Raw genomic sequence first — 20,932 nt, 5'->3', positions numbered from 1 at the left:
TACAACAAATCATGTCAGTTGCTAAATAACTTATAAAATTATTTAGTGTCCTTGTATATTGAAATTCACCTGTAGCTGACCCTATGTCACACTCTAATCAGATAATCAGTTGTAAGAAATATTATCATAACCTGCTTTGTGAGTAACAAAAGATGCAAAATATATTCCATTTGTTTTTCTGATCCACTATCTCACTGTTGCCCATTATTTTTGCCTTATAATTTCTGTAGAAACGATCACTCATTATTCATTTCATACCGGGTGTTTATTTTCCTACCCTTTCCCCCTCCCACTTCTACTCACAGAATTATATAGCCACCCAAACTGAAAGCTTCTTTTCTTCTTTAAGAAAATTACCTTTAATAATAACTATCAAAAAAGTGGCAAAAAGGGTGGTTACATGAAAAAAAGGTCAAATATTTATTGAGTCAAGAATCATGACACAAAAGAATGCCTTTATTTTAAAAAATACCTTTAAAAGATAAAAAATAAAAAATACCTTTTTAATCATTGACTTTTTTCCTTTGGAAAAATTCACCAGTAAAAAAAAAAAATCTAAGCACTTGAAATATTATAAGTAAATAGTAATAGTGCTATTTCCCTCAACTGAATTCCATATCCATTTTTCTCTTTTACAAGAACAGACTAATGGAACAAAACAATAAAACCTCTGGGGGAAGTTTTATTTTGCTTGGATTCTCAGACCAGCCTCAATTGGAGGTCCTCCTTTTCGTGGTGGTGTTGATATCCTATCTTTTGACCCTCCTGGGCAACACAGCCATCATCCTGGTCTCCTGCCTGGACTGCAGACTTCACACACCTATGTATTTCTTCCTCACAAATCTCTCCTCTCTTGACCTTTGCCTCACCACCAGCATCGTCCCCCAGCTCCTCTGGAACCTGAAGGGACCAGCTAAGACCATCACGCCAGTGGGCTGTGCCATACAACTCTATGTGTCCCTGTCCCTGGGCTCCACTGAGTGTGTTCTCCTTACCATCATGGCATTTGACCGCTATGTGGCAGTCTGCAGACCTCTTAATTACACTAGCATCATGCACCCATCATTTTGCAAGGCCTTAGCAGGAGTAGCATGGCTCAGTGGAGTAGGAAACACTCTCATCCAAGGAACCATCACCCTTCGGCTTCCTCGATGTGGACATCGCCACCTGCACCACTTCTTCTGTGAAGTGCCCGCCATGATCAAGTTGGCCTGTGTGGCAAATGAAGTCCAGCTTTTTGTGGCCACGTTAGTTCTCCTTCTTCTTCCTGTGGCATTGATATTGGTCTCCTACGGATTCATTGTCCAAGCCGTGATGAAAATTAAGTCCGTCCAAGCTTGGCGCAAGGCTCTCGGGACCTGTGGTTCCCATCTACTGGTGGTGTTCCTCTTCTTTGGGCCCAGCTCAGCCATATACATTCAACCAAAGAGATCCTATGACCGAAGTCAGGGCAAGTTCCTTACACTCTTTTATACTGTTGTCACCCCCACACTCAACCCCCTGATATATACTCTGCGGAACAAGGATGTGAAGGGAGCCCTGAGAAGACTGCTGAGAAGAGGACCAAGTTCCTAAGGAAAAATCAGGGAAATAGTGACTTTCTGTTGTGGAAAGTAATTAAAGAGACCTAAGGTTAAATCACTCCTCCCAAGTAGAAAGTGTGTGTATTGCTTACTTCTCTGTCTGTATTTAAGTGTAACGTGGCTAACACAATTTAGAAAAAAGCAGCGCGTTTAGATTCAACTTGAACAGCTCATGGAACCTTATGTGTGTATGAGTGCATGTGTGGTATACACATACTCACGCTTCCTTTTATTAAACGTCTTTGAAGGGCTGCAATTCAGGTTCAGATCGGGAGATTCTGTAATCTACCCAATATATATGTGCTTACATGTCCGACTAGGGAATTAAATAGTGTTTGATATGTAAATAGAAAATTGAGAAGTATATGCTAGTGTGAGGAAATTACAGTAGTATTTTCTTTGTTAGAGAGCCCTGGTATGGTATTATTTAAAACATTTTGTACACAGTATTCCAATTATTTCAAGAAATAAATACATCAAAACTTAAAAATGTGGGCTTTTTTTTAAATAGTAAAATGAGTTTGAGATCAGTAGATGCAAACTTACATTTAGAATGGATAGACAGCAAGGTCTTACTGTATAGCACAGGGGACTATAGCCAATTTCCTGGGATAGACCATGATGGAAAATAATACCAAAGTGTGTGTGCGTGTGTGTGTGTGTGTGTGTGTGTGTGTGTGTGTGTGTATACACACACATATAAAACTGTGTTACTTTGTTGATTAGCAAAAATTGGCACAACATTGTAAATCAACTATATTGTAATAAAATAAATATTAATTTAAAAAAAGGAAAAAATAGTAAAGGAACAGATCTATGAATCTAATTAAAATTGAAAAAAGAAAACTGTTGGTTTTTACAAATATTCTATACAGAATTACTTAATAATTTAATGAAATACCTGAAGGTCATATAATCTAGTTTCATATGGACCCAGGGTCTATTAGGCAAAATCTTATATTCCAACTTATTTGATGCCGTATTTCTTCCCCTGGTGTCTTTGTGATTTACATATGGACTCTGAAGCCAGACTGCCTTACTCTGAAATTTTGCTTTTGTACTCATTAGCCGTATATAATCTTTTGCACTTTACTGACCACTATGTCAGCCCTTAAAAGCAAAACAAGACAAAACAAAACACCAATGAACGTCTTAAACACCTAGCAGTTTCTGAATATTTTTTCTTTTTTTAAAGTTACGCAATTTATACCATATCTGTTTCTCAAAGTCCAGCTTAAATCTCTTCTTTCACAAATGTGTCTTAGTTGCCCAGTTGTATTCTCTTCCTCTGTGTTGCCAGGTCATCTTTCGTGTACTAATATAAACATATAGAAAAAAAGGATCTTAAGGAATTTAAGGAGTCTGTTATAGCCAGAGGAGAGAGAATATATTAGGAAATGAAAGGAGATACAGTTGGAAGACTGAAAAAGGACCAAGTCACAAAGGGACATATATATTATGCTAAGGAGGTTGGACATAGGTTGTACCTATGATCTTTGGGAGAATATTTTGCATTATATAAAGGCATGGACTCTAGAGTCGGGGAAACCTAGGTTCTAATTCCCAGGGCAAATTAACTTCTAGAAGGTAGCATTTCCAAACCTATGACATTCCCAACCTCACAGGGTGGCGAGCAGTAAGTAATGCCTGCAGCATGCTTGGCAGACTGTCTGGCACCTAGTAAAACTCAGTTCATATTTACCTACTGATAAAATGAGACTTCTCATGGGGCATGACTAAGACAGAAGAACAATAATTTTATCCCTTTATTCATTCTTTCCATACCATGTAGCAGTTCTTTCCCTGCTTCTGGATTATGTCTTTAGAGTGTGTCATAATATTTTGGGTTATTTTCAAATGGTAAAAAATGTCCCCCTATATTAATAAAGTATTCTCATATAAGTAATTAAAATACCCACTGTCAGCCAACACAATTTACATTTAAAGATTCTGTTCCCCCAGCTTGAGCCTGTACCTGTCTGAGACCCTGCAGTGGGAATCTGAGTGTTGTGAGAGTCTCTACTTTCCATCTTTTGCATCTTCCTCTGTGCCTCTAACTTGACAAGTTCAGTTTCTGGACCTGCCAGGATTAAACTGCAGAGGGAAAAGGAGAATTTGGGCAGTAAAATTTACTTGACTCTGTAGCCAAAGACTGCTTTCTTCAGTTTCTCACATTTATGTATTTTTAGGCAATTATTAGGCAATTGGAAATGTGAAGTAATCTAGTTAACTTCATCAGTTATCAGGGGAGTACAAATTGAAATCATGATATATACCACCAAACTGGCTAAAATTAAAAAGACAGAAAATATGAAGAAATGAGCCAATAGGACATATTTTTAAATATATATGCACTTACATGTATAGATTATATGATTTGAAAAAGTGTGAATATGACAGAAATGAGAAAACAACTCAGTGCTGGTTGGTGATGTTGTTTGACTTAGATTGAAACAAAAGTAAACAATCAGAGGGATGAAAGTATCTTTTGGAATCATCTCCTGGGACAGTTCTTCTCTGGATACTACAGAGCCTGATATTCATTGCCATACTGGGAGATCTGTGTCCTTGGGATCTTTCCAGATTCATTGTCCTGTGACCTCTCCTAGCCTCTCCTGCCTTGCTGATCTTCAGGGTGCTCCATCTCAAATAACAGTCCCTACAACCAGTACGAGGGCCTTAGGCATCAAGTTGGCATTTCAAGGTAATAATAATTTGAACTCTATGGCTTAACATTCTTTTTCATACTACCATGAAAATCTCAGTCTGCAAAACTGGAAAACTTCCTCTCTTTTAACTTACTCACTTCTATTGATGCCTTGATTTTATATCGGCACCATGCCTATGACTCTTAACTTTTAGGAGTAAATTGAGATTCTGGCTTTAAGTGATGTTCATCTGGGTGAGAAGAGGTCATGTGGTACATGTATGATGATAAATTTTGCGTCATAGTGGAATAGAGTCGTTCTGAAAGCCTAAAGTGAACATATTCTTATAATTATCTTATAAATAAGGAACCAGCTCATGACTGAGAATTGATCTTTCACAGCATTTCTGTTGAAGTATTGTGTGTATACGTGTGTGGGATACTCTTCGTGGTTGTTTTGGCATCATACCTCCTGACTCTGGTGGGAAACACAATCATCATTCTGATCGCTTCCATTGACCCTAATCTCAAAACACCCATGTACTTTTTCCTCACCCACCTCTCCCTAGTTGATATCTGCCTTACCACCAGTATTGTCCCCCAGCTGCTGTGGAACCTCAGGGGACCAGCCAAGACCATAACCGCCCTGGGCTGTGCTGTCCAGCTCTATGTCTCCCTGGCTTTGGGCTCCACTGAGTGTGTTCTCCTGGCTGTGATGGCTTTTGACCGCCATGCTGCCGTTTGCAAACCTCTCCACTATGCAGCTGTGATGAACCCACGGCTGTGCCAGGCCCTGGCAGGGGTTGCATGGCTGAGTGGAGTAGGAAACGCTCTCATCCAGAGCACTGTCACCCTCTGGCTGCCTCGCTGTGGACACCGGCGGCTCCATCATTTCTTCTGTGAGGTGCCTTCCATGATTAAGCTTGCGTGTGTGGACATCCACATGTATGAGGTCCAGCTATTCATTGCATCCCTGGTCTTGCTCCTCTTGCCCTTAGCACTGATACTGACGTCCTATGGACACATCGTCAAGGCAGTTACTAGGATCAAGTCAGTCCAGGCCTGGCGCAAAGCCCTGGGGACATGTGGATCCCACGTGATGGTAGTGTCCCTCTTCTATGGGACCATCACCGCAGTGTACATCCAGCCCAACAGCTCTTACGCCCATACTTCTGGGAAATTCATCTCCCTCATCTACACGGTGCTGACTCCAACCCTCAACCCTCTCATCTACACACTGAGGAATAAAGATGTGAAAGGAGCTATGAGAAGACTATTTCGCAGGGACTTGGGCTCATAAAAAACAAAGCAGAGCACACAGTTGTCAGTTTTTTTTTATAGTAAAAAGAAACCAAAGTCATCTGTACACTCCTTCTCTAAAGTACTTTACTAATCTATAAGGAAAACATGTAACCTTCGTAGTCAGCCTTGTTGTCTTTTATTGGCTTCAGAATTATCCGTCCTCTTCATCCTCTTTCCCAGGCTTCTTTTGGGCCTTTGTAAGGCAATATCTCCTCACACTTTTTAAATGTCCATTATTCATATAATTTCTGTTTTTTTTTTTCTTTTTAGGGCTGTACCTTTGGTATATGGAAGTTCCCAGAGCAGGGGTCAAATCACAGCCGTAGCTGCCGGCAATGCCAGATCTAAGCCACGTCTGTTACCTGTACCACAGCTCACAGCAAGGCTGGATCCTTAACCTGCTGAATGAGGCCAGGGATTGAACCTGCATCCTCATGGCTACTAGTCAGGTTTGTTATTGCTGAGCCACAATAAAAACTCCCTCATTTCTGTTTCTTACCCTCCCCCCCTTATGCTTTTCTTCAGCCTTCCTTCCTTCCATTGCTCCACAGGCCCAGGCCGACCCAGCTGGACACTGGCACATCTGGTGGCTGAGCATATGGTGGTATAGCGGTCATAGGCCATGGCTGCCAGGAGGTAACACTCTGTGGCACCAAAGAAGAGAAAGAAGAACATCTGGAGAGCACAGCCAGAGCGAGCGATGTGGTTCTGACCATTGAGGATAGTGAAACAGTAGGGACACTGTGATAGATGTGTAGCCAATCTCCAGGGCTGACAGGACTGGAAGGAAGAAGTACCTGGGGGACTGGAGGGTGGTGTCAGCTGAGAACAGTACCACGATGAGGAGGTTGCTGGCCATAGTGAGCAGGTAAATGGTGAGAAAGAGAGAAAAAAGCAAGCCCTGGAGGTTGGCCAGGTGGGAGAGACTGATGAGGATGAATTCAGGCATCTTGGAGGTGTTTGTGGTCATCCTGCTCACACCCCTTCTGACCGAAGGATAAGAGAAATGGCAAAGGGAGTTCCTTCTGTGGCTCAGTGGGTTAAGAACTTGACTAGTATCCATGAAGATGTGGGTCCAATCTTCTGGCCTCACTCAGTGAGTTAAAGATCCAGCGTCACCAAAATCTGCAGGGCAGGTTGCAGATGCAGCTCAGATCCGAGTTGCTGTGGCTGTGGTGTATGCCTACAGCTGGCAGCTCTCATTTCACCCCTGGCCTGGGAACTTCCATATGCCATGGGTTTGGCCATAAAAAGAAAATACAAAATTAAAAAAAAGCAATAGCTAGGGACAGTTGCAACTGTGGAAATGTGAAGGGGGCAAAGGTGACCTCTTATGGCATCTATTCAAGACTTGGAACTTCCTTTCTTTTAGAATCTCATGGCCTTTGAGGCAGCACAGCCTTGAATCCATATTAGACCCTGGCTCACTCTTGGGTGAATATTGCTCTCTGAGCCTCATTTCCTCACCTGATAGTCCTGCCTTTCATAAGAACACATTGAATGTTGTTTTCAGTTTCTCCAGGGATGAGAGTTGGATCATTCTAGCCTGATTTTCACTCTTTTCTCCCTTTTACATCCTTCCCACAGGGCTGGGGACCGCATTTTCTCTCCCAGGAGATGTTTTCCTGCTCAAGGCAGATATGTTCCATGTCCAGGGCATGAAAAATCCTATTCCTATTTGAGGGAATTTTCTGTCCTGTTGTTTTCCCTCTTGAGGCCTTCTACTTGTTTCTTTCCTTCTTTCACATATGTTCTCTTTCCTTTTCTCTCAACTTTTCTCCTCTGTGACACAATTTTTACCCCTTTCCCCCTTTCCCAGAGCTTTCTTTGGTTACCAAATCCACTCAACCTTTCTTATTTTTTTTCTATCATTTTGCCATTAGATCATTTTCATGGTTTTCAAAGGGGAGTGAAAAAATTGGAAAGATCATCTCTTTCAACCTCCTGTAGGGAGTTAAGCAGTTTAATTATCCAAAGGAGTGAGGCTCTCTCTAGTTTGTAAAGGTAATCAGGAAGGAGATAAGATCTTTCTTGGTTGCTTATTTCTGCATTTTACAGCCTCACAAACTTTATCCCCTTTTACCATAACACATATGCAAAACCCCAAACCACATACATAAACTCTACAAAGCCACACACTAACATATTGCATTTCTAATCAGAAGCGCAGAAAAATAGGCCAATATCCTGATTCTAGATTCATCTAAGGTCACAAATAAATCATGTATTTATACACATACAAATATCATTACAGATAACAATGAATGTGATGACATGATACTATACCTAGAAAATCTTGAAAACACTATAAGAAAACTGTTAGAGCTCATCAATGACTTTGATAAAGTTTCAAGATATAAAATTGATACACAGAAATCAATTGCATTTCTATATACTAACAATGAAAGATCAGAAAGAGAAATTAGGGAAACCATCCTATTTAGTATCACATCAAAAAGAATAAAATACCAAGGAATTAACCTACCTAAAGAGACAAAAGACCTGTACTCTGAAAACTATAGGATGCTGATAAAAGAAATCAAAGACGGCACAAACAGATGGAAAGATATACCATGCTCTTGGATTAGAAGAATCACAAAATGACTATACTACCCAAGGCAATCTACAGATTCAGTATACACCCTTTCAAATTACCAATTATATTCTTCACAGAACTAGAACAAAATATTTTAAAATTTGTATGGAAACACAAAAGACCCCGAATAGCCAAAGCAACATTGAAAAGAAAAAATGGAACTGGAGGAATGGGGCTCCCTGAATTCAAAGGGAATTACTATGCTACGCTATACTACAAAGCTACAGTCATCAAGACAGTATGGTACTGGCCCAAAACCAGAAACATAGATGAATGAAACAGGATAGAAAGCACAGAAATAAACCCAAGAAACTATGGTCAACTAATCTACGACAAAGAAGGCAAGAGCATACAGTGGGGGAAAGACAGTCTCTTCAATAAGTGGTGCTGGAAACGGACAGCTGCATGTAAAAGAATGAAATTAGACCATTCTCTAATACCATACACAAAAAGAAACTCAAAATGGATTAAAGACATAAATGTAAGGCCAGATACTATAAAACTCCTAGAGGAAAACATAAGCAGAACACTCTTTGACATAAATCACAGCAACATCTTGTCTGATTCACCTCCTAGAATAATGACAATAAAGACAAAAATAAATCAACAGGACCTATATAAACTCTAAAGCTTTTGCACAGTAAAGGAAACCATTAAAAAGATGAAAGATAGGCTACAGAATGGGAGGAAATCTTTGCAAACCGGTGTAACCAACAAGGGCTTAATCTCCAAAATATACAAACAACTCATACAACTCAACAGCAGTTAAAAAAAACCAAGAAACCCAGGTGAAAAATAGACATTCTCCAAAGAAGATATAGATATGGCCAGTAGGCACATGAAAAAATGCTCAACATCACTAATTATTAGAGAAATGCAAATCAAAGCTACAGTGAGGTACTGCTTCACACTGGTCAGAATGAGTATCATTAGCAAGTCAACAAATACCAAGTGCTGGAGAGGATGTGGAGAAAAGGGAACCCTCCTTCACCATTAGTGGGAATGTAAATTGGTATAACCACTATGGAAAATAGTATGGAGGTTCCTCAGAATACTAAATATAAAACTACCATATGATCCAGCAAACCAACTCCTGGGCATATATCTGGATAAAATTTTCATTCGAAAAATACTATTGAAGCACTATTCGCAATAGCCAAGACCTGGAAAAAACCCAAATGTCCATTGACAGATGAATGGGTTAAAAAAATGTGTATATACACACAATGGAATGCTACTCACCCATAGAAAGGACAAAATAATGCCACTTGCAGCAACAGAGATGGAGCGAGAGATTCTCATCCTAAGTGACATAAGTCAGAAAGACAAATACAATACGATATCACTTATTTGTGGAATCTAAAATATGGCACAAATGATTTTATCTACAAAACAGAAGCAGATTATGTCATGGAGAGCAGGCTTGTGTTTGCCAGGGGGCAGTGGGAGAGATGGGGAGATTGGGGTTGGTAGATGCAAACTGTTACATTTAGAATGGATAAGTAATCAGGTCCTACTGTACAGCACAGGGAATTGGGTACAGTCTCTTGAAACATTGAAGATAGTATGAAAAGAATGTATGTATATATATGTGTGTGTATATGTATGGCTGGGTCACTTCACTATACAGCAGAAATTGAAGAAATATTGTAAATCAACTATACCTTAAAAAATTAAAAAAACCAAACTAGAATGTGAAAACACATTGAACATAAAAATATAAATACACCCAGATATATAATAAATCTAAATTCTGTCAAAATATAATCATATTCAATAATCCCTCTTCTAAATACAAGCTCACACACTGGAATTCTTTTGCAGCTGTAGAGTCCTTGGTTAGTTCACCTTAGTGGTTCTTTCAATGTTTCCTAGAGATGTTATCTGAATAATGTCTTTTTATTTGGAGCAATAACCAGTGATAAAGGCAGATGGTCTTTGATGACTTATTTTCTCCTTTCTCTACATGGTGTATCCCTCCTGAGGAAGGTGCTCTTTGATTTGGTATCTCTTTAATGTCTCTGAGGACTTGAGTCTCCAAGCAAATTTGGCTTTCCAGTGGAGAGAGCTTTTCACATAAGTAATTAATCTGTTGTTTTGAACTCTGTTTCTAAGGTTGCAAAAAGTCTGGGGTGACCTTTCAAAAACATGTCAGAGAAAACGTTCAGAGCAATTGCTTCTCTTAGCTCTCCTGTAATATCTCTGGTTCAGCCATTTTAATTTTCTTCTCCTTTCTCATGAGTTTCTTCTTTCTATTACTGTAGATGTTCTAATATTCTTATGAAGGTAATAATGCAATTTTTATTTATCTAATTGCTGTTGACTTTGTTCAGTAATCAACTTATTTGATAACCATTCATAGAGTCCTTTATATGTATCAGTTATTCTACAGAGAAGTGTGATATAAAACAGAAATAAACATATTCTTGATCTTGATGAGCAGATAAATGTCATTTTCTTGGAAAACTTGTCCATAATTTCTCATGCTTTGATCTTTTCATTTCTTCCTTTTTCTTCTTTTCTTTTTTTTTCTTTTTTTTTTTTTTTTTTTTTTTTGTCTTTTTGCCATTTCTTGGGCCGCTCCCGCAGCATATGGAGGTTCCCAGGCTAGGGGTCTAATTGGAGCTGTAGCCACCGGCCTACACCAGAGCCACAGCAACGTGGGATCCGAGCCGCATCTGCAACCTACACCACAGCTCACAGCAACGCCGGATCGTTAACCCACTGAGCAAGGGCAGGGATCGAACCTGCAATCTCATGGTTCCTAGTCGGATTCGTTAACCACTGCACCACGATGGGAACTCCTTCATTTATTTCTTGAGAAGTTTCTCTGCACTATTATCATTTGGATTTTGTTTTGTTTTGTTTTTATTATGTTCTTGTACAGTTTCCTAGATATGATAAAGCTTGTGTATCAGGTGTTTTCCTAGCATGTGTAAATAATTACAAGATAAGCATAGAATATCTTTCAGTTGTGTCTTCTTCGGCTTCATTCATCAAAGTCATAATTTTCAATGTACAGGTCTTTTACCTCTTTAGTTAAATTTAATTCCTATGAATCTTATTTTTTTGTGAGGCAATCGTAAATGGGATTGCTTTCTTAATTTTTCTTTCTGATAGTTCATTAGTAGTGCATAAAAATACAACTTTTTGTATATTGACTTTGTATCCTGTGACTTTTCAGAATTCATTTATTCGTTCTAACATCTTTTTTGGTGCAGTCTTTGGGTTTTCTATATATAGTATGTCATCTGCAAATACCTTCAGTTTTTTTTTCTTTTTTCTTTTGATTTTTGATTTTTAGGGCCACACCATGGCATATGGAAGTTCCCAGGCTGGGGGTTGAATTGGAGCTACAGCTGCCGGCCTATGCCACAGCCACTTCAATGCGAGATCCCAGCCATGTATGTAACATACACCACAGCTCATGGCAACACTGGATCCCCGACCCACTGAGCGAGGCCAGGGATCGAACTCACATCCTCAGGGATACTAGTCAGATTAATTTCCTCTGCATCACAATGAGAACTCCCAAATAGTGACAGTTTTATTTCTTCCTTTCCAATTTGGATGTCTTTTGCTTCTCTTTCTTGCCTTATGCTCTATTTACGACTTCCAATACTATGTTGAATAAAGTGGCAAGGATGGGCATCTATGTTTTTTTTTTACTAATCTTAGAGGAAAAGCTTTTATCTTTTCATAGTTGAGTGTGATGTTAGCTGTGGGCTTGTCATATGTATGTTAACATTATGTTCAGGTATGTTCCATCTCTGCCCACTTCATTGAGAGTTTTTTTATCATACGTGGATATTGAATTTTGTCCAGTGTTTTTCATGTGTCTATTGAGATGGTCATATGTTTTTTATCCTTCTTTTGGTTAATGTGGTATATTACATTGTTTGATTTGTGGATGTCGAATGATTCTTGTATCCCTGCAATGAATCCCACGAGATCATAGTGTATGATCCTTTAAATTAATTGTTGAATTCAGTTTGCTAATATTTTCTTCAGGATTTTTGCATCTCTCTTTATCAAAGATACTGGCTTATAATTTTCTTTTCTTGTGGTGTTCTTATCCAGTTTTGGTATTAGAGTAATGCTGGCCTCATAAAATGAGTTTGAAAGTGTTTTCTCCTCTTCTAATTTTTTGGAGTTTGAGAAAGATTAGTAGTGATTCTTCTTTAAGTTTTTGGTAGGATTCTCCTGTGAACCTACTTGTCCTGGACTTATTTTTGGGGACCTATCACTTCATACCTGTCAGAATGACCTATCACTTCATACCTGTCAGAATGACCTATCACTTCATACCTGTCAGAATGGCTATCATTAAAAAAAACCACAAATAACAAATATTGGTATGGATTTGGAGAAAAAGGAACCCTTGTACACTATTGGTAGGAATGTAAATTGGTGTAGACAGCGTGAAGAATAGTCATGCTTGTTTCTCAAAAAACTAAAAATAAAACTAAGAGCAGTTCCGCTTCTGGGTCTATGTTCCCTAACACCTCAAAACACTAATTTGATAAGATACACATTCCCCAGTGTTCATAGCAGCATTATTTACAATTGCCAAGGTATGGAAGCAATGTAAGTGACCATCAAGAGATGAATGGATAAAGGAGATGTGGCGTATATACACAATGGAATACTACTCAGTCATAATAAGAATGAAATTTTGCCCTTTTCGTCAATATGGATGGACTTGGAGGGCATTATAATAATTGAAATAAGTCAGACAGAGAAAGACAAGTACTGTATATCACTTCTATGTGGAATCTAAAAAAAATTAACAAACTAGTGAATATAACAAAGAAGAAACAGACTCACAGATATAGAGAACAAACTAGTGGTCGGTCATCAGTGGGGAGAGGGAAGGAGGGAGGGGCAATATCGTTGTAGGGGAGTAAGAGGTACAAACTATTTGGTATAAAATAAGCTACAAGGACATATTATACAACATAGGGAATATAGTCAATATTTTATAATATGATACTCCATTTTATAAATGGAGTATAAACTTAAAAAATTGTGAATCCGGACCTGGGGCTGCCTGCCATCCAGGAGGGCTGGCCTCAACAATTGCCTGAAGCCTACCACCGCAGGGGCTGTCCCTGCACAGGCCTGCTTGCCCTTTGGAGGGGCTACACTTCCGCAGACCAGCACCAAACAGCACCAGCCCCCGAGAAAAGGCCTGCAGCCTAGAAAAGCTAGAACAAGCTTAGCCAGGCTGTGAATAGATCGGCCTAATTCTCGGTCGGTTTTTCTGAGTCGGGTCGCCCCAGGGAGGAGCCTCTTCGGTTTCCAACGGCCCTGCTACCTGCCCAAGCCCCCCGGGGATGCTCTAGTGGACCAGCTGCATAGGACTGCCAGCTCCAGGCAGGACCCCCTGCAGCCCAGAAAAGCTGCAACAAGCTCAGCCAGACTGTGAAAAGATCCGCCTACATTCTCAGGCTGTCCTTCTGAGTTGGGCTGCCGTAGGGAAGAGCCTCTCAGGTTCTCAGTGCCCCAGATAGCTGCTCCAGCCCCTAGGGGGTGATGCACCCCTAAAAAGCAGCTGCCCAACACCGCCAACCCCCTGCAAGAACCCCACAGCCTAAAAACACCAGAGCAAGCTCTGCATGGCCAAGTGAAATCTGCTACCATCGCGGTGTGGATCTCTCAGTCCTGTCTGCCCTCAGGAAGTCCTACTTTGCTTCAAAGAAACACTGTTAGCCCCATAAACACTCCAGAAAAGCCACACTGCCTCAAAAAAGATTGACCAACAACGCCAGCCCTCAGGAAATATTCCATGGTAGTGACAAGGCAAACACTGCCCGATCACGGAGAGTACAACTCCCTCAGGAGAAAGAAAACAACAAGCAAGATGAAGAAGCTGAGAAACCACCCCCAGTCAAACCAACAGGAGAACTCACCTAAAACAGTCAACAATGAAACAGATCTCGGCAGTCTGACAGACCTGGAGTTCAAAAGAGAAATAGTGAAAATACTGAAGGAATTAAGAGAAGATATGAACAGTAATGCAGATACCCTCAGAAAGGAACTAGAAAATATAAGGAGGAGCCAAGAAAAACTAGAACATTCATTTGCAGAGATGCAAACTGAACTAGGGGCAGTAAAAACCAGAATGAATAATGCAGAAGAACGAATCAGTGATATGGAAGATAGAATAATGGAAATCACTCAATCTGGTCAACAGACAGAAAACCGAATCAAAAAACTGGAAAGCAATATAAGAGACCTATGGGATAATATAAAGCGGGCCAATCTACGCATAATAGGAATTCCAGAAGGAGTAGAAAAAGATAAGGGAATGGAAAATATATTTGAAGAAATTATTGCTGGAAACTTCCCAAATCTAAAGGATACTGGATTCAAGATACAAGAAGCACAGAGGGCCCCAAACAAACTGAACCCAAACAGACCCACACCAAGACACATCATAATAAAAATGGCAAAAGTTAGTGATAAAGAGAGGATCCTCAAGGCAGCAAGAGAAAAACAGAATGTTACCTACAAGGGAACCCCCATAAGAATATCAGCTGATTTCTCTACAGAAACACTACAGGCCAGGAGGGAATGGCAAGAGATATTTAAAGTGCTCAAAGGAAAAAATATGCAACCTAGAATACTCTATCCAGCAAGAATATCATTTAAAATAGAAGGGGAAATAAAAATTTTTCCCAACAAACAAAAACTTAAAGAATACAGCAACACAAAACCCAGGTTAAAGGAAATATTGAAAGGGCTTCTCTAAACCAAAAAGAAAGGAAGGAAAGGGAAGAAAAAAGCAAAGAAAAAAAAAAAAAAGAAGAAGAAGAAGAGGAAGAACTAGGACTGAGGAAATTGCAATCAGAGAGCAGTCACTCAAATAAGCCAGCATACAGATTTAGTCATGAACATGCTTCAAACAAAATAAAATTAAAAAGAAAAAAATAAAAAAGAGTCATCATAACCATAAAATGTGGGCAAGGGATGTCAGGAGGTAAATAACCCTTTTTGTTTGTATGTATGTCTCTCTTCTTAATTTTAATATAGTAATGAAGTGTTTGAACTTACAGGACCATCAGGCTAAAACACACATTTATGGGAAGGGGTTAGCATACTTAAAAAACAGGGCAATCACAAGCCAAAACCAAATATTGCATTTGAAAAAAATGAAAAAAAAAACCACTCAAGCAGATAATAACAGGAGACCATCCAACCAAAAAAAAAAAAAAAAAAAAAATGGAGAACCATAGAATCAACTGGAACACGAGGTTCAAATGGCAATAAATAATCATCTATCAATTATCACCTTAAATGTCAATGGACTGAATGCCCCAATCAAAAGACACAGAGTGGCTGAGTGGATAAAAAGGCAAAAACCTTCAATATGCTGCCTACAAGAAACTCACCTTAGGACAAAAGATACATATAGATTGAAAGTGAAAGGGTGGGGAAAAATGTTTCACGCCAATAGACATGACAGAAAAGCAGGAGTCGCAACGCTCATATCAGACAAAATAGACTTTAAAACAAAAGACATAAAGAAAGACAAAGAAGGACACTACTTAATGATTAAGGGATCCATCCAAGGAGAGGATGTTACTATCTTCAACATATATGCCCCAAATACAGGAGCACCCAGATACATACAACAAATATTAACAGACATAAAGGGAGATATTGATGAGAATATAATCATAGTAGGAGACCTTAATACCCCCCTCACATCAATGGACAGATCCTCTAGGCAGAAAACCAATAAAGCAACAGAGATCCTAAAGGAAACAATAGAAAAGTTAGACTTAATTGATATCTTCAGGACACTACATCCAAAAAAAGCAGAATACACATTCTTCTCAAATGCTCATGGAACATTCTCAAGAATCGACCACATATTGGGACACAAAGCGAATCTCAATAAATTTAGGAGCGTAGAAATTATCTCACGTATCTTCTCTGACCACAATGCCATGAAATTAGAAATCAACCATGGGAAAAGCAAAGAGAAAAAACCTACTCCATGGAGACTCAACAACATGCTACTAAAAAACCAATGGGTCAATGAGGAAATCAAGAAGGAAATTACAAACTATCTTGAAACAAATGATAATGAAGACACAACCTCTCAAAATCTATGGGATGCTGCGAAAGCAGTGCTCAGAGGGAAATTTATGGCAATACAGGCCTTTCTCAAAAAAGAAGAAAGATCCCAAATTGACAACTTAACCCTCCACCTAAACGAATTAGAAAAAGAAGAACAAAATAGTCCTAAAGTCAGCAGAAGGAAGGAAATTATAAAGATCAAAGAAGAAATCAATAAAATAGCGACTCAAAAAACAATAGAGAAAATTAATAAAACCAAGAGCTGGTTCTTTGAAAAGGTGAACAAAATTGACAAACCCCTGGCCAGACTCACTAAAAAGAGGAGAGAAAGAACCCAAATCACCAAAATTATAAATGAAAAAGGAGAAATCACAACGGATACAGCAGAAATACAAAAAACCATAAGAGAATATTATGAACAACTGTATGGCAACAAGTTTGACAATCTGGAAGAAATGGACAATTTTCTAGAATCTTACAGCTTGCCAAAACTGAATCAAGCAGAAACAGACCAACTGAACAGACCGATCACTAGAAATGAAATTGAAGAGGTCATAAAATCACTCCCTACAAATAAAAGTCCAGGACCAGATGGCTTCACAGGTGAATTCTATCAAACATATAAAGAAGAATTGGTGCCCATCCTCCTTAAACTCTTTCAAAAGGTTGAAGAAGAAGGAATACTCCCAAAGACATTCTATGAGGCCACCATCACCCTCATTCCAAAACCAGGCAGAGATACCACCAAAAAAGAAAACTATCGGCCAATATCATTGATGAATATAGATGCAAAAATTCTCAACAAAATCTTAGCCAACCGAATCCAACAACATATCAAAAAAATTATACACCATGACCAGGTTGGGTTTGTCCCAGGTTCACAAGGATGGTTCAATATACGCAAATCAATCAGCATCATACACCACATTAACAAAAAAAAGGTCAAAAATCATATGATCATCTCAATAGACGCAGAAAAAGCATTTGACAAAGTTCAACATCCATTCATGATCAAGACCCTCGCCAAAGTGGGTATAGAGGGAACATTCCTGAATATAATCAAAGCCATTTATGAGAAACCCACAGCAAATATAATCCTCAATGGGGAAAAACTGAAAGCCTTCTCACTCAAATCTGGAACAAGACAGGGATGCCCACTCTCACCACTGCTCTTCAACATCGTTTTGGAAGTCTTAGCCACAGCAATTAGACAAACAAAAGAAATCAAAGGCATCCATATAGGAAGAGAAGAGATCAAACTGTCACTGTATGCAGATGACATGATACTATACCTAGAAAACCCTAAGGACTCAACCCCAAAACTCCTTGAACTGATTAATAAATTCAGCAAAGTGGCAGGATATAAGATTAACATTCAGAAGTCAGTTGCATTTCTGTATACCAGCAATGAAACATTAGAAAAGGAATACAAAAATACGATACCTTTTAAAATTGTACCTCACAAAATCAAATACCTTGGAATACACCTGACCAAAGAGGTAAAGGACCTATATGCCGAGAACTATAAAACTTTAATCAAAGAAATCAAAGAAGATGTAAAGAAATGGAAAGATATTCCATGTTCCTGGATTGGAAAAATCAATATTGTGAAAATGGCCATCCTACCCAAAGCAATCTACAGATTCAATGCAATCCCTATCAAATTACCCATGACATTGTTCACAGAACTAGAACAAACAATCCAAACCTTTATATGGAACCACAAAAGACCCAGAATGGCCAAAGCAATCCTGAGAAACAAAAACCAAGCAGGAGGCATAACTCTCCCAGACTTCAAGAAATACTACAAAGCCACAGTCATCAAAACAGTGTGGTACTGGTATCAAAACAGACAGACAGACCAATGGAACAGAATAGAGAATCCGGAAATAAACCCTGACACCTATGGTCAATTAATCTTTGACAAGGGAGGCAGGAACATCAAATGGGAAAAGGAAAGTCTATTCAGCAAGCATTGCTGGGAAACCTGGACAGCTGTATGCAAAGCAATGAAACTAGAACACACCCTCACACCATGCACAAAAATAAACTCCAAATGGCTGAAAGACTTAAATATACGACAGGACACCATCAAACTCCTAGAAGAAAACATAGGCAAAACACTCTCTGACATCAACATCATGAATATTTTCTCAGGTCAGTCTCCCAAAGCAATAGAAATTAGAGCAAAAATAAACCCATGGGACCTCATCAAACTGAAAAGCTTTTGCACAGCAAAGGAAACCCAAAAGAAAACAAAAAGACAACTTACAGAATGGGAGAAAGTAGTTTCAAATGATGCAACTGACAAGGGCTTAATCTCTAGAATATACAAGCAACTTCTACAACTCAACAGCAAAAAAGCCAATCAATCAATGGAAAAATGGGCAAAAGACCTGAATAGACATTTCTCCAAGGAAGATATACAGATGGCCAGCAAATACATGAAAAAATGCTCAACATCGCTGATTATAAGAGAAATGCAAATCAAAACTACCATGAGATACCACCTCACACCAGTCAGAATGGCCATCATTAATAAATCCACAAATAACAAGTGCTGGAGGGGCTGTGGAGAAAAGGGAACCCTCCTGCACTGCTGGTGGGAATGTAAACTGGTACAGCCACTATGGAGAACAGTTTGGAGATACCTTAGAAATCTATACATAGAACTTCCATATGACCCTGCAATCCCACTCTTGGGCATCTATCCGGACAAAGCTCTACTTAAGAGACACATGCACCCGCATGTTCATTGCAGCCCTATTCACAATAGCCAGGACATGGAAACAACCCAAATGTCCATCGACAGATGATTGGATTCGGAAGATTTGGTATATATATACACAATGGAATACTACTCAGCCATAAAAAAGGATGACATAATGCCATTTGCAGCAACATGGATGGAACTAGAGAATCTCATACTGAGTGAAATGAGCCAGAAAGACAAAGACAAATACCATATGATATCACTTATAACTGGAATCTAATATCCAGCACAAATGAACATCTCCTCAGAAAAGACAATCATGGACTTGGAGAAGAGACTTGTGATTGCCTGATGGGAGGGGGAGGGAGTGGGAGGGATCGGGAGCTTGGGCTTATCAGACACAACCTAGAATAGATTTATAAGGAGATCCTGCTGAATAGCATTGAGAACTATGTCTAGATACTCATGTCGCAACAGAAGAAAGGGTGGGGGAAAAAACTGTAACTGCAATGTATACATCTAAGGATGACCTGACCCCCTTGCTGTACAGTGGGAAAATAATAAAAAAAAAAAAAAAGCAGCTTAAAAAAAAATTGTGAATCATTATATTGTACACCTGCAACTTATATCATACATCAACTATAATTTAATAAAAGGAAAATAAGATTATTTAAAGTACTTTGTTATAAATTTAAGACACTGATTGTAATCACTAAGTAATCTCATCTTAAAAGGATACTAATTATGTTGGATTGAATCCATCCAAATGACCTCATTTAACCTTAATCATCTCTTTAAAGACCCTTTCTCCAAATACAGTCACATTCTGAAGCGCTGGACCCTAAAGCTTCAACATATGAATTTTTAGGGGTGGTGGTGCACAGTATAGCTCATTACAGCACTACAAGGCAAGAAAACTACAGACCAATATAATTATATAAGCCAACATTTGTTCATTGCTTAACATGTTACTAGGTCAATTGAACATCAGAACTTCTCTAAGGGAAGTAAAAGGGTTTGATTCTTTGTTCTTTTGTTACCCATGCAGAACTCCTACTAGTTTATGCTTAACTGATGATAGTGAATGGAGGAGCTGGATTTATAACCCAGATGCATGGCTACAAAGCCTGTGCCATTTCCCTGCGCTTATGTTTACATGAGATTATCCATTCCTCTGGAGAAGCTGAAAAAGTGAAGGCAGCAAAAGGACATACTGGGTGGCAGGAAGAGCAGCTTTTTCATTTAAAATGTGACACAGATGATTTCCCCAAAGCACAATTATAAACCTAATGATTAAAAAAGCTACATTGCACAGGTGAAAATCAGTGGTTAGGAATTATTTTCTGTTGGATATTCCACCAGCTTTGCTTTCTCTGGCTTCTCATGTGGCTCTATCACTTTGTCTCCTTGCTTGGGCAGCAGAATTTTTGCATCCGGGACACCAACACCTTTAGGGCTTCCTTGACATCCTTGTTACGTAGTGTATAGATGAGAGGATTGAGAAGTGGGGTGATGACTGAGTAGAAGATAGCCACAATCTTGTTGATATTTGACTCATATTTTACTGCTGGGCGGACATACATGAATATGAGTGTGCCGAAGTAGATGGTGACCACAGAAAGGTGGGCTGTGCACGTGGAAAAGGTCTTGCGTCGGGCAGCAGCTGAGGCCATGCCAAGAATTGTGGCCAGGATTTGGGCATAGGAAGCCATGGTAAAGACCAGCGTCCCTAGGATAATGACAGTGCTAAAAGCATAGCCCACAGCCTGGATGGCATATGTGTCTGTGCAGGAAAGGCGGAAAATCTGATCGGCATCACAGAAGAAGTGGTTGATCTGGTTGGGGGTACAGAAGGAGGTTTTTGCAAGGAGGAATGAGGGGAACATGGGGCAGAGGAATCCCATAAACCAGCAGACCCCAGCCAGGATACCACAAGTTTGAGGGCTGAGCAGTAGTGGGTAGTGGAGTGGTCGGCAGATGGCAGCATAGCGGTCAAAGGCCAT

At 39.3% G+C, this 20,932-nt stretch overlaps 3 protein-coding genes across 3 annotated transcripts; 2 read left to right on the top strand and 1 right to left on the bottom strand.

Annotated features, from left to right (window-relative positions):
* Positions 1–648: 648 nt before the first annotated feature.
* On the top strand, positions 649–1,575 carry LOC146401446 (olfactory receptor 2G6-like). Its single transcript, XM_084970525.1, has one exon. The coding sequence runs from the start codon at positions 649–651 to the stop codon at positions 1,573–1,575; it is 927 nt and encodes a 308-aa protein (XP_084826651.1).
* Positions 1,576–4,058: 2,483 nt separating this feature from the next.
* LOC146401445 (olfactory receptor 2G3-like) lies at positions 4,059–5,530 on the top strand. Its single transcript, XM_084970524.1, has 2 exons — positions 4,059–4,287; positions 4,647–5,530. The coding sequence occupies exons 1-2, from the start codon at positions 4,059–4,061 to the stop codon at positions 5,528–5,530; spliced, it is 1,113 nt and encodes a 370-aa protein (XP_084826650.1).
* A 14,793-nt stretch (positions 5,531–20,323) lies between these two features.
* On the bottom strand, positions 20,324–20,932 carry LOC146401444 (olfactory receptor 6N2-like). The gene has a single exon (XM_084970522.1). It carries the CDS (start codon positions 20,930–20,932, stop codon positions 20,324–20,326), a length of 609 nt encoding a protein of 202 aa, XP_084826648.1.

This window comes from Sus scrofa, chromosome 7 (genome assembly GCF_054392235.1).
Source record: "Sus scrofa isolate SSC_HxYL_T2T_F1_AM1 chromosome 7, Sscrofa_HxYL_maternal_Yorkshire_Landrace_v2.0, whole genome shotgun sequence".
In the NCBI taxonomy this organism is placed as follows: domain Eukaryota; kingdom Metazoa; phylum Chordata; class Mammalia; order Artiodactyla; family Suidae; genus Sus; species Sus scrofa.
Note: the sequence above shows the minus strand (reverse complement) of the source record. Positions and strands in the feature narration are given on the sequence as shown.